This window comes from Peromyscus leucopus, chromosome 13 (assembly GCF_004664715.2).
Source record: "Peromyscus leucopus breed LL Stock chromosome 13, UCI_PerLeu_2.1, whole genome shotgun sequence".
NCBI classification, from domain to species: Eukaryota; Metazoa; Chordata; class Mammalia; order Rodentia; family Cricetidae; genus Peromyscus; species Peromyscus leucopus.
In genome coordinates this window covers 6,269,727-6,283,758 of record NC_051074.1, presented here as the reverse complement: position 1 = coordinate 6,283,758, position 14,032 = coordinate 6,269,727, and the positions used below count along the sequence as shown (strand labels likewise).

The following is a 14,032-nucleotide window of genomic DNA, read 5'->3' as shown; positions in this document are numbered from 1 at the left end:
TCCAACCTCTAGAACTATGAACACAGGTTTCACTGTTCACAAGGCACCATATCTTGTCACAGCAGCCTGGATGGATGAGGACACTTTCAGGCCACAGCCTCACCTGGGGGCCAGCAAGATGCCCTGTTGCTGTACTACAGCACACCATAGCCTTCACCTGGCTTGCCACTCCTTATGGGAAGGGACTGTGTCCTGTTCTCTGCCCTGCCAAGGCACCCAGCCCAAGGAAGATGCACAGCCCCCATGGAATCAGTGTGTGGATGGCTGATGGATGGATGGATGACTACCACTAGTGAGTATAAATGAGCTCTCTCTGCCACTGAGAGCTGGGCTGAGGGCCAGAGCATGTGGACGGCTCCTGCACAAAGCTGTCTCCCTTCCAAGTCCAACCTGAATCTTCCTACCTTGAACCTCCACAATTTGAGAGTATCTGCCTATTAATTATTCTTTTGCTCAAGGGCACCTGCTGCTCGTAAGCTTCAAGCTGAGAAAATCCAAGCCAGTAAATGCCACAGAAATGAAATGTTTAATTAAGATCACTTTCTCTTCCTGGAGGAAGAAACCCAGCACTGTGCAGCTGGGCTTTCTCTGTGAGGTGACACCTGCCACTCTTCTCTGCGACAATGGGCAGAGGTATGGCACATCCCTGAGCAGGCCAGCGCCATCCACACTGGGCTGGGGACGGACGGACGGACGGATGGAGGGTGCCTGGCTTACACACCCATCTCACAGACTGTGAGCAGCCTTCTTTCAAGTTGAAACACCGGCAGAGACTGCCATCCGCTAGGATGTGGCCCTCCTGTGGGACTGTGACAACCTGAATGTCACCTGCAGAGAAGCAACAAAGGGCTTCATGGGCAGGAAGGGGGTGCCCTGTTGATGACAGGAGCTGTCACCTCGTCTCACCTGTGCAAGCCATCAGTCAGGGCTCTGCCGCCATGCTGTCCGCCAGAGGAAGCCAAGCGGAGCAGCACCTTTATAACCCGGTTCTCCAGCACCCTGGGTTTTCTCCCCCCACTAACACCACTCTACTGCAGAACAAAAGAAGCCCTTTACTCAAAATCCCAGCTCAGAGCACCAGCAAAGGCAACAGTGGCAGCTCTGTGGGCAGGGTCTGCCGACCGCTTCCAGCCGGCCGGGCGGGCGGGGCATGGAGCCTGTGCAGCCTGACCCAGGTCTGCGGGCCTCCCGCAGCAGCTACGGCCCATCCACAGCACATCCAGGAGCCCCGGCAGAGGCCCACGGCTCTCACAAGGAGCACCGCTGAACTCTACGTCCTGACGGAGTCCAAAGGACGCACTGAGAAACACTCCATGAAAGGTCCGCCGGGAGACCCAGTGACGTCATTCCATGGCTACTTTTCCAGGCAGGGCTGAGGGTCCCAAGGCGATGACCCAAAGGGCCACCAGTCTCGGGTGCTGCCTGAGGGCAGAAACAATAACAGCCCTGTGGGCATGCGAAGGGAAATGCTTCACAGAACAAAGGCGTGTTTCTTCGGACCTGAGCATCCTCACCACACAAGGGTGGGCTGAGGTGCCCTTGACGACGAGGTGCCTGCTGATGCCACCACGAGAGGGCGCACACCACAGCAGAGCTCGTGGCCCGCCTCAAACCACGGAGGAGCCCTGGACTACAGGACAAGTCAAGTGCAGAGCCTCAGGCTGGCCCAGCTAGAAGAAAGTCACATTTAGAAGAACTCTACACTGACTCTTTAAATATCAATACTTGCCATATTCGTATAACAGAATGTCACATAGCGGAAAATAAGCTTTTGGTAGCACTCACCCCCAATTATTACTGGCTGAGAAGAGTATGTGGACCAGACCAGGTGTTGTGTCACAAGCCTGTTTAATTCTAGCACTTGGGAGGCTGAGCCAGCAAGAGGGTAAATTAAAAGCTAGCCTGGGCTACACAGTAGCTAAGTACATAAGTAAGATACTGTCTTAAAAAGCCCAAACCAGCCAAACAAAACCCACTCAGGCCCCGAACCCTGCAACACCTTTTAGTTCAGGCAGGCTCTCGGGAAGACAGCCCCCAGTAACACCTGGTCCCCAGCCGTCTCTTGAGCTGCCTGGAAGTTGAAGCGCAGCGTGGCATCCCACCCCACCCCATCCCCACCACTGTGCTGACTTCACCGGTCACCTGGGGCCACTCCAGCAATAGTGGGGACAGACACACAGGAGGCTCTCCAGGGAAGGGCTGGCTTCCGAGGAAGCTCTTCACGCCCCAGACCTCATCTGTGACAGAGGCTGACAACAGGCCCTGCCCCTCCGGGGGTAACTGTCAGGACTGAAGGCTGTAATTACAGGGGACCTGCAGGCAGAGGATGCCCAGAAGTCATGCAGCCTCCTAAACGTCTGGGCAAACACCCTGGCCTTGTGGGTTATCACTGACTGTAGAACCAGAGGGGTCGGCACCTGGGGTCCCCACCAGGAGGATCGGAAACTGGCCAGTCTTTACGAAACGGTCCTGTTATTGGCACGGGCACCCTCTGCCATTCATTCATCAGGTATTTACAGAACACGCTAATACTGTGCAAGTTATAGTAGCTATGAAAGACAGAAGACAGGTGAGGGAGCTACGTCGGGGCTCAGGGCTGGCTTCCATAAAGGAACAACGCCATAGGCAGGCACTGCTGAGACACACCAGTGTCCTGGAGGAAGTGGCTTACTTCCATCTCAGGTGTGAGACACAAAAATCCTTATCCCATCCTCTCTGCATCACTGAGGCTGGGACAGCAGGTATGGGGGACCTTGGAGGTTCCGACAGGTCACTGGGAAAGTGGTTGGACAAAGAGTGAACTAAATGAGGAGATGCACAGTGAGTGGGCAGCCCACATGGAGGTCCTCCACCATCCAAAGGTTGCTAACAGGCAGGAGCTCATCTGTCTTCCAGCAGGTAAGTTAGAGGCCAGCACAGGGCAAACAGGAGTGCGTGCATGTGCGTGTGTGCGCGTGTGCATGCATGCGTACAAACACAACCAAGAGCCCCACATCTCATGACGAACAACACTACTATTTAAAATGTGGGCTTGTCCCTTCCCTCCATGCTAAGGTCAGAGGCATGCAATGGAGCCGAGCTCTAAGAGACGACTGTCGTGGACATTCACAGAAGCCAGCGATAAGCTTTAGCTCTGCTGAAGTTGCTTTTATTAAAAGCAGAACTCTTGACTTATGCCAAGAGTTCACAATTGTATTAATAGTCATTACTTTTTAAAAATTATGACTATGAATGGCTTGTTTCAGACGTTGTCATAACACCCAGCAAGGGACAGGTTAAGCCCACGGTGGCACGTGCATACAAGTGTATGTGTGTGACGCAGACACAGAGCGGCTCCGAGCGGGGTGGGGGAAATGCACAGAGATAATGCTTTAGTCCTGTACACAGACCACCACCTTCTGGATGGCAATTATGGCTCTGCCAGGCACACTCAAAGTTCTAGCTCCTATCGCCAGTGAGAGCCTTGCCAGGTGCACACGCCCCAGAGAGAGCACGTCCCACCCTTCAGGCCCCAGGAAACAGAATGGAGTAGGTACGGGCAAGCTTGCAATCTCACACCCTGCTTATTCTAAGTGCCTCCCTCCTACAGGCTAGAGGTGCCACTCACCACTTTGAGCTCCGGTACAGATCGGCTGAGTGTCCATTCCTGGCTGTTCACGAAAGCATCTGCAATAGAAGATGGAAATGTGAGGTGCAAATCAAAGCAAAATCAAAATGTCCCCTAGATGTCATTTTTGGAAGGGAGGAAAGGGCACTAATGAAGAGTCATACCAGCCCCCTACCTTACTCCTACCCTGGAGGCCATGACCTGCCCAACTTCACACTTTCTGGCCTCAAGGCTGCGGTGTGTAATCCACACCCCAGCAACGCTGAAGGTCTCTCGTGCTGTCCTTTCCTCCCCCTGCTCAAGCTCCAGGCCTTCCTCAGGTCCACAGCAGACCTGACGGCTTTCCCGATTCTCGGCACAATGCGGAGACACTGTGGCAGAAGCCTGACCTGCCTGGACCTGCCCCTGTGGCAGGCCAGCTTTTCATCTGCAACAGTTACCTTTCTGAAATCTCACAGAGAAGAAAAAGACAGATGCTAAGCAGAACTGGTTACAAGACTGCAGGGTGCAGACGGAGTCTCTGCGGGATGTGAAGATCCTCAGAGAGACACCAGAGAGGTGATTCAGCCAGGGTGGGTTGGGGTGTGTCAGAAAGACGAGGAGTCCCTCGGTCCTGGGGGACTCAGCCATGGTGCTTATCCCCCAGCCTGCCTCACACCTGACAAGCCCACAACCATTGTCCATGGCTTTGCTCACATGACTTTCACACTTCCCGTGTGCCGTTTCCTGTCAGAAATGACAGCCTGCGGTAATGGCCACCACAAGGCAGCCACAGGTTACACTTTCCAATGTAATTCACTCCCGAGTCTTCCTCAAATGACTCCTGTTATCTCGTCAGTTGCAGAAAGCAAAGTCACTCACACCACATTCAAAGTCAAGGTGGTCATCATTCTCGGAAGGGTACACGACGCTCAGACCCAGCAGGAGTCAGGGCCGGAAGCAACGGCCTGCTGCTCCCCCGTAGGATGCTGGACAAGGGTGAGAGGTGCTTAGATGAAACCAAGCAGACCAGGAAAAGACAGTCCCCCCGACACCAAAGAGGCTGCAACCAACGCTGGCCAGATGTCACTGGACCTGCAGTGACAGAGAAACCCTGGTGTCTAGGGAGATCTCTGCTCGGGGGAGATCTCTGCTCGGGGGAGTCCAAGCAGGAGGAGCCGGGTGGCCTGCAGAGGCTGCAGAGGACAAGATGCATCCTTACAAAAGCGCTGTGGCATTGTGGGGCATCTTTTTATCTGTCAATACATCCACGTTCAAACGGTATGTTCATTTTTGTGGCAGCTAGGGTAATAAAATATTTGACTTAATTGGTGAAGAAAAAAACCTAAACACTAAAGAATTAACACAGCTTTCATTAAGAAACCTTTCTTTTAAAAATGTCTGCCCAGTCTGAAGGGAAAGTTGGCGTACTCCAGACCAAAAGAAAAGAAACAGGTGCTTTAGTCAGAGACATCTGCATGGCAAGCTTCTGCCACCTTTCTCTGTGTGGCTTTTCAGTGGCCGAGCCTTGTGCAACAGAGAGCACTGGAAATGCAGGCTATGTAACACCCACCTAGAAACTTCCTCAACCCAGCAGGAAGGGGCCCGGGCAGACCACATCTCTGTCTCCCTCAGTCTCCAGGGCAGCTACCTGTTTCAAGGAACAACTCTGGATATGTCTACACACACTTTCCACGGATCTTCCCAATGGGGAGGACACAAAAGTCACAGATGTCTGTGGGCTTGGCTACTAGCCTATGCTAGGTCCAAGATTCAACCCCCTGCAAGGAATAAAACTGAGTGTGATGCATGCTTGCAATCTCCACACAATGTCACAGAAGGAACTGCTGTGCCCCACCTAACACCCCACTCCCTGGAATACACATTCCACATATCAGTTGTTTAGATAAAGTGCTACTGGGCTAGAATTTAACGGTAGGGCAGAGATTACCACTGACAGGCTGTGGGTTCCACCGAGCCTCTGATGGGTGTGGGCCAGGCTACCTGGCTCCTGCTTGATACCACAGGTGTTCACCACTGTGGCTCAGGACAAGAAACTTTCATCATTCCTCATCACCAACCTAGTGCTAGGCTTTTATTATTATTATTATTATTATTATTATTATTATTATTATTATTATTATTATTATTATTATTAAAGCGCAGAGCATCCAATCAGGACCTCCTGCATGCTAGGCAAGTGCTCTAACAAGCTACATTCCCAGAATTTAACAGTCTTTATTCAGTTCAACAAAAGAAAGTGGGTGCTGTGTCCTGGCCCCCCTATAGTGACTACCGGGATTCCAGATTAGACATGTAACGTGACATCAGGTTCCTTCACTGGTCTCTAGTGATCATGACCAGTGGACTATAAATAATACCCATGACCAGTGGATTATAAATAATACCCAAGTGGACACAAGGAAGGACTGCATTGCCCACAATGAGCTCCAAGATTCATGACGACACACTTCAACTGTAGCATGTGCTGGCAGATGATAAGCAGGAAGGCCACAGACTAGGCTTGAAGGGCCGGGGCGGCCTCCATGCTCCTTCTGAGCAGCTCGAAGGGCAGCTATTGCCCCACGGAGGGCCACAGAGGACCTGGTTCAGCAGAAGACACCACACATCCCCATGGGGGCCACCCACTTTAGAAATACTACAATGCCATCAACTCCACTGTGGACAGATGCAGACAGCAGCCTCCCCAGGCCTCTGCCTGGACCTCCCCTAACCTCAGTTCCTCCAGACTAAGAAGTGTTGAGGCCAAAGGCATCCTGAACCCTCCTTTATCTGAGAGGCCGAGGATGCTGAGCTAGCTGGATGTGACCAAAGATCGGACATAAAAAGAAGATGATCTCCCAGCTCAGACAAGCATGGAAAGTCAGGCCTGCCCCGACCCCCACACAGCCCTGACCTACCCCCTGCACCACGCCAGGCCAGGTTCATCCATCTCCCTACCTTGCCTGAAACACAGGCACAGCTTCCGGGACCCTGGAGACTGGAACTTGGAAAGTCTCAGCACAGCCTCCTCAGAACTATCACTCACTAGTAGGCTTTGTCCCTCTGACGGCTAGTGTTGGTCACAAGAGCCCAAGCAATGACAATTTCACTTGGTTCAACCCACAGCACATAAGCATGGACACACGGGGGTGGGGGAGGGGGAGATCCATGTGATATGATAACAAGCATCTTAAAACAAAGACCCTCTGGTGAGCCGACCCTTGCACCGTGCCCAGGCAAGGTCCAGCAGGGACCAGAGAATAAGCAAGATGACTGAACTGGAACCCAGGCAGCCAGGACCCACGGGCTTCTCACCTGTAGCCTGGAGGAGCCTGGCTACAAATGGCATGTTTCTAGGGAAGCCTTCAACTCCATATAGCTCCACTGGGTGCCTTCCTGGGGCCTCAGAACCTTGAGCTAATGGCTTATAATATTCTTTATCACTGCCCCTCCCCCCCCAGTCCAAACTGCATCATTTGGCTGGTGGACACAAGCCCCAGCAGAGCCAAGGCCAGAGATAAGGTACTAGAAGCCAGGTCTGCAGAACCACAGTGACTTCATGCACCCCAACTCCACCTTGTTTGGCTTCAAGGACCATAGATACAAGCTCTAGCCACAACTCACAGAGAAGCTGCCGCCAGGGTAAAAAAAAAGGAAACTGAAATTGTAGGTGAGGGAAGAAAAAAAAAACAACAAAACACCAAACACTGTCTCAGGGACTGGAATGCTCTCGGAACCTTAAATTCTGCAAAGGTTTTTTAGAAATGCACTCTGTTTAGCAACAGACATGATTTTTTTTTTTTTTTTAACCTGAGAACATTTGCAAAGCCCTGAAATAGGAAACAGAACAAAAAAAGAGAGCAAGTCTGCCCAGAGACCAGGAGGCGGGGAAGTCAGGTCCGGGCCCTATCAAAGCCTTGCTGGGGAGGGAGACAAGGTACCTCCAGAGGAGTCAGAGCTCTGAGGCACAGTGCCTAATACCCAAGGCAACAATGACTTCCAGACCTGTGTGAGGCGGGACGGCAATTTCTTATCAACAGCCTCCACTGCCAGTGGAGTAATCCATGAGCAAACCCAGTCCTCAGGGGTACAAGATGACTGCCAGGTTCCCTTGTGAGTTCCAGCTGCTCCTCGGTGGCCCCAAAGATTCACAAACAAGATGGCTCCCTCCCCAAGATCCCTGACACCTTCCCCATTTACAAGACCTTTCCTTTGAAGAGTGGCAAACGTCATGTCACCAAGGTACCGCCATGCCCGCCCAGCCTGCAGGTATGACCACACCACAGCCTCAACCCCAAGCGTCTTTCCCGAGCCCTGATGTGGCTCAAGATCCTTCTCCAGTAGAGGTCCTTTCTCTTCTCCCTTCAGTCTCCAGTCAAAAGGCACCGGCTGAGGCAGGATCTCAAGGACTCAAGGAACTGACTCAGGGACACAGGATTCCCTTTAGTGACTTTCCCCCCACGGTGCCCTTCTTGGGAAGGTGTTCTAGGAGCATGCCTAAGGCTGCATGCCTATCAGGAATGCCTTGAGAACACAAGTCTGACAAGGAAAAGTGGAAAATGTGAGGATGTGAGAATGGAAAGGAGGGAAATATTCCTCTAAACGTGAAAACCCAGGCCAGAGCTCACAAGCTGAGGGGAGCCAGGGGCAGCAACCACGGCCTCCTGTGTGAGCTTGGTATGTCCATGCTCCACATTTCCTCAAGAAAGATGTGTGCTGGGTGAGCAGAGGCTGCAATATTCCGACTAAAATATTGGCAGCTCTGAAGCCTGTGCCCTCATTCCATCCAATTTTCATTCACTGCCGTCACCCAGGTGATGAAGGCATTTGCTATGAGCATCTTCCCCGGGCAGGCTACAGCTCCTCAGGGAGAAAGACTACAGCCCCAGCTCTTTCTGAGGAACAGAAAGGATCAAGGGCATTGCGTCTCCACGCCCCGCAAGGCCACCTGAGGGCTGGGGTGTCTGTCACTGACCACCCCCAGGCCTCCTCAAGACCTGTTGCTAACCTGGCACCCTCGGCAAAGAACGACACCTTCCTGTTGCCACAGGTCTCACTTGCAGCCTGTTCCACACCTGAATAGCACACATGGGTACAGGCTTCGAACACTTGGTCCTAGCTGATGGTGCTCTTCTGGAGAATTAAGAGGGAAATGACAACCCGTTTCCTGTTTGCTTTCTGTTCCTATTCACAGTTAAATATGTGATCTCTCAGCTCTGTGGTCCTGCCGCCATGGCCATGGCTCCCCCCACCCCCACCCCACCAATAGACTCTGATCCCTCTGAAACCGTAAGCCAAAAATAAACTCTGCCATAAACCGATTCTGGTCGTGATGTTTCATCAGAGCAACAGAAAAGCCACACAGGCAGTCATTATGCCCAGCTCGACAATCCCCGGGCTCTGTGTTCTAGTGATCCAACATGCCCGCAGGGTCTCCCTGCAATATTCCACCCTGTCACCTTTGGTCACTTTCACCCAGCAAGGTGCCCCAGCTGCACCAGCCTCATTCCCTGGGTGTCTGTACCTAAGTGACATAATACAGCTCTGCTGGGATGGTCATATATGCTTGAGCATAGGCCTGGCCCCGGCAAATACTATAACCCTGAGCAAATCAGGCTCCTCACAGGCCAGGTTCTAAAATAAATGTGGTATAACATATGGAGCACAAGAACTAGGTCACAGACATGTGCAACCGGCACTCAGTCTGTCTACCGAGTAATTAACTAGGCAGAGTGTGAACAACATAAAGGATGGTGGGTGGAGGGATGGCCGGCGAGCCGCGGGGGCTGTCTGGGAGACTAGCTGTGGGGTGTGCCGGTCAGGGGTGGTCTCTCAAGTACTGACATTTAGAAGCTAAGGAAGGAGAGGCTGGGGCTAATGTGGGAAAGGAGGGCACAGGAGGGCACGGCGGGGGTGTGGTGGGGTGGGATGAAGAACAGTACGGCCTTGGTATTGGGACAGTTTGCTTGAGTCACCCGGGGCTCTGAAGGGTGGGAAGATGGGACAGGAGTCACATTCTGCTCTCGAAAAGACAGAGATGTGATGTGAACCTGGGATATGGAGAAAGCAGAAGCATGCAGACTTGAAGAAGAGGAGCCATCAAGGATGAGCCAAGCGTGGACAGAGACCAGGTGCCTGCTGGAGCAGCAGGTCTTATCTAGGTGCCTGCTGGAGCAGCAGGTCTTATGGAAGGTGGTGCAGCGCCCTCATGATGGATGCAAAGCCTGAGGGCTAAAAGTGTACCCGTGCATAGAGGCTCCCCACTAGGGAGCACCCTGAGTTTGAGCTATAATATAAAAAACGAAAGTCCCATTGGTTACATAGTCAAAACAGAGCTCAACATGCAACTTGGGGTCTGGGATTATTCTGTTTCATTGGTTCAGTCTCTTGGGAAATCTTGGTAGTTTCTGGTAAGTCACACCGCCCTGCAGCTCACTGGCCAGCCTCTGGGTGCTTGTTTCTTTGACAAACTCACAATACACTGAATGTCTGTCTACACTGAGGAGCTTAATCTCTGGTCCTGTCCCACCAGCCACTAGCTGCCGTCTGCAAGCTGCCCCGCCCAGTGTTCCTCCTCGTGAGTGGAGTGGCAGAACAGGGTGAAGGAGTCCATGCAGTGAAGGCCGCACTCAGAACCAGAGGAGCATGGGAAGGGAGAAACAAGGGCCCCCAGAACAAGGTCCCCGGACTCCTCTGCAAGGCCCTCTGCAGATGAGACGAACCCAGAGCAGGAAGGATCTACTGAGCCCTCCTGGGCATCTACAATCCAGTTCCTGTCACGTGACCCTGTTATGGTCACATGCTCATATACAGTCATTTCATCCTTGTACACCTGACGTGGAAATGAAAAAGAAGACCAGAAGCCAATTGTGGTTTCCTCAGAGCCTGGGGAGGTGAGGGTACACCCAAGTGACTGCATCAGGATGCTATAGCTCTTCTATCCCTCCACATACGCATCTCTATAGACATTAATTCCACTACTCTGCGGGGCAACAGTCTACTGAACGGGGCTGTCAGGACAGTCCGTACACTGCTGAATGCCATCTTCTTCCAATATACACAGCCTAGCCACAGAACTTTAAATGATACCCTTTCCAATCCTAGAATAACAAACAATAACAGCAGTATCCACAGGTAGAAAGGCTGGCCTGTCCCTGGAGGTGACAGCTCCATAGTTAGCCACATGGGTCTAACTACACACACAGGCTGGGCAGACTCGGGGCCCCAGATCTGGCCTCTCACCAAAGTGACCAAGGCCTCGGAACCATCTGGACAGGTTTTCTGTGGCTACAGATCTTACTGTGACCCCCTCCCCCAGTGCTCCGGGCACCCCCACCTCAGCGGGCTGAGATCCCAAGCTCACAGCCTAAATGGAGAAGAGCCCACAGTGAACAACTTCCAAGGCTTCTGGCATATCTAAAATAGCAGCCCGGAGTCTGTGCCAAACCCTCAGCCCAGGCCCAGAGTGTTTATGTGGCTGAATTTAGAACTCTGGATATAAAGCCATCGATTTCAACTTCTTGAAACCAAGAGTAGATCCAGACAGGAGAAAAAATAAACCACGCAATAGCAGCAGGAGGGTGTCAGCAGAAGCCAACTTAACAGCGACCATTTCAGACCCACACACCCAGGGCCAGGCGGTCCGGACCTTACCCAAGTGGACAGCCCAACACACTGGCTCCTCATATCACTGCTCTGCTAGGGGCCCAACAAGAATGCCATGCTGCACAGAACCCACACCCACGTGCAGACCCAGCCCCTCCCATCCTTCTTGCTCTCACAGTTCCTAACTGTGTCCCGTGGCAGGTAGTCTCAAGAAGTACTACTGAAATATAGTAGGGTGGGGGCTGAGAACAGGAGACCCACAGCTGCAGCGCCTGGGCAGCCGCAGGCTTATTTCTCAAGCTCCAGGCGGCTCTCTAGACCCCTGTAGCGGCATCACTACAGACAGTAATTCCTTTACTCAATGGGGTAGTAGTCACTGCACACGGCTCAGTATAGTCAGCACATGGCTGGCTGCCACAGGCTTTCACTCTACCCAGCCTGGCCAAGGGACCAGAGGATGTGCTGGCTGCTGCTGAGACCGCTTGCTGGGACCCAGCAGCGGAGCCAGTCTAGCAATCAGGTCAGTGCCTTGAATGACAGTGACAGGCGGGTGAGACGAAGGCACCAGGGCGAGAGGCTGGGTCCGGCCCGGCCCTGCTCCCCTGCAGGTCTCCTGGCACTCTAAAGCCTTTTTCTTCTGTGGTTGATGAAAGGGACAGTGGTTTCTACTCATCAGTGGTCACTCCCTCTCAAAGTCCCAGTGGCTGCTCTCAGAGTTACAATCTCCACCAACAGGAAACATTCTAATCTCTACTTGTCCACTCACGGGAAAGAAAAAGTGAGCATGGGCAGGCTGCCTGCAGACCCAGCCCTTGGTGTGGTGGAATCGGAGCTTTCCTGAAAGCCACCTCTGCTGCTTCAGGGAGAAGCAGAAAGTTCCAGAAGCGTGCTGGAGGCGGGGTGGGGGGCCTATGAAAGGCAAATAAGGCAACAGGTCCCCTGCCAGCTCCAAAGAGCATGAAAGCCCAGTGCTGGTCCAGAACAACGCGGGGAACAGAACTGAACCCAAGTACTCAGCCTCAGGACCCGTCCAGAGGGAAAATGAGGGGTCAGACACACAGACCAATGACAGCTCCACAGGACTATAGACCCAGGTGTGCAGAAGCAAAGTTCTGACTCAACTGCCCATGTCAAGAACAGAAGTTAAGAGAAGAATCCACGAGGATCTGGTAGAAGTCCAGATTCACCAGAAAACACACCTTCCCTTAGGAAGAGACACTTAGTGAAGTCCCTCAGACCTCCCCGGTCCTGCTAACATCCCAAAGGAAGCCTCCAGCAATGTCCTGTGTGTGGCTAACTTTGACCTGAGTAAAGATGGCTTCCTCAGGCGGTGGTGGCTCACATCTTTAATCCCAGCACAGTAGATCTCTGAAGTTCGAGGCCAGTCAGGTCTACAGAGTGAGTTCCAGGACAGCCAGGGCAGAGAAACTTTGTCTCAAAAACAAAACAAAACAAACAAACAACCAAACAAGATTCCTATTTATGCTGGAAACACTGGGGAGTAAAAAGGCAGGCCACGTAGGCCTAGGTCCTGAAAACTATTCACACTTCACACATGCAACGACAGCATTTGATCTTCACGTTTTATCAAATTAAACACAGAGACACCCAGTAAATATGTAGAAACACAGATTTTATTTTTTACGAAGACAAGGTCCTATGTAACTCAGGCTGGTCACAAACTGGCTACACAGCTGAGGCAGGTACTGAAGCAGTCCCCTCCTGCCTCTGCCTCTGCCTCCCAAGTGCTAGGATTGCAGACAGACACACAGACAGACACACAGACACAGACATAAACACACACCTGCCTCTGCCTTCCAAGTGCTAGGATTGCAGACAGACACACAGACACACAGACAGACACACAGACACAGACATAAACACACACCTGCCTCTGCCTCCCAAGTGCTAGGATTACAGACAGACACACACATACACACACATCTACCTCTGCCTCCTAAGTGCTAGGATTTTACACACTTACACACACACTTCTTTTGGGCAGCGCTTGGGATACAATCCAGACCTTCTGCATCACCCAAGCCAGCACTCTGTCACTGATCCCGAGCCCCTAACAGATCTAATATTTAAGATGAATGATCTCTGTGTGACGTACTTGGCCTTACACATCCAAAGCGAACTGTCACTGCCATAGGTTTATCTAGGACAAATGAACAGTCATGCCTAGGAAGTTCACAGAGCTGAAATTCCGCACTGGTCAGCACTGGCCCACCTGGAAAACAGAGGCCGAATGACTGGGCCTGAGGGAACCGGAGTGCTTTGCCTGCTAAGAGACCGGAGCTGCCTTAGTCAAGAAAAATGACTCAAAACTCTCATGCACTGTGGAGATCAGCTGTCTTTAAAATGTGAATGTGTGTGCCAGCAAAAGCCTACATTCTGCCAGCACAGAGCAGCTGAGAACGTGTTTCCTTTCAAGGCAGGAGATGTCTCATTGTAAACATAAGGAAACTGGGGCCAGCAGGTTGCTCTCAGCCCCTCCCTATGGCCTCCTCTCTGCAGTTCATTGAGCACCCTTGTAAGTGGTGAGGCCACCAGATCCCTGGGGATCCAGATGGGAGAGCCGGAGAACGGGTCAGCAGATAGATGGTGAAGCCCGAATCCTCAGAACCAGAACCTGGAGAGTGCATGTGCACTTGTCAGTGGCTGTGATCAAGCTCACACACCTCAGCCTAACTCCAAGTGCACCATTTAGTCCTCATGTTATGACATGGGTGGCATTAGAAATTTTATCCTGTAAAGCAAATATTTTACAGTATTAAAACTCCGCCTTCCTTATAAGCCACAGAGAAAACGCCTGAGTAAACCCCATCATAAAGC

At 52.1% G+C, this 14,032-nt stretch overlaps 1 protein-coding gene across 8 annotated transcripts in view; it reads right to left on the bottom strand.

Moving 5' to 3' along the window:
* Nucleotides 1-14,032, bottom strand: part of Agap1 (ArfGAP with GTPase domain, ankyrin repeat and PH domain 1) — a 461,561-nt gene that overhangs the window by 304,080 nt on the left and 143,449 nt on the right. For all 8 annotated transcript variants that reach the window (XM_028880390.2, XM_028880391.2, XM_028880392.2 and 5 more), the window contains exon 2: nucleotides 3,608-3,666. In XM_028880390.2, coding sequence (XP_028736223.1) covers nucleotides 3,608-3,666 — 59 coding nt within the window. The remainder of the gene's footprint in view (nucleotides 1-3,607; nucleotides 3,667-14,032) is intronic.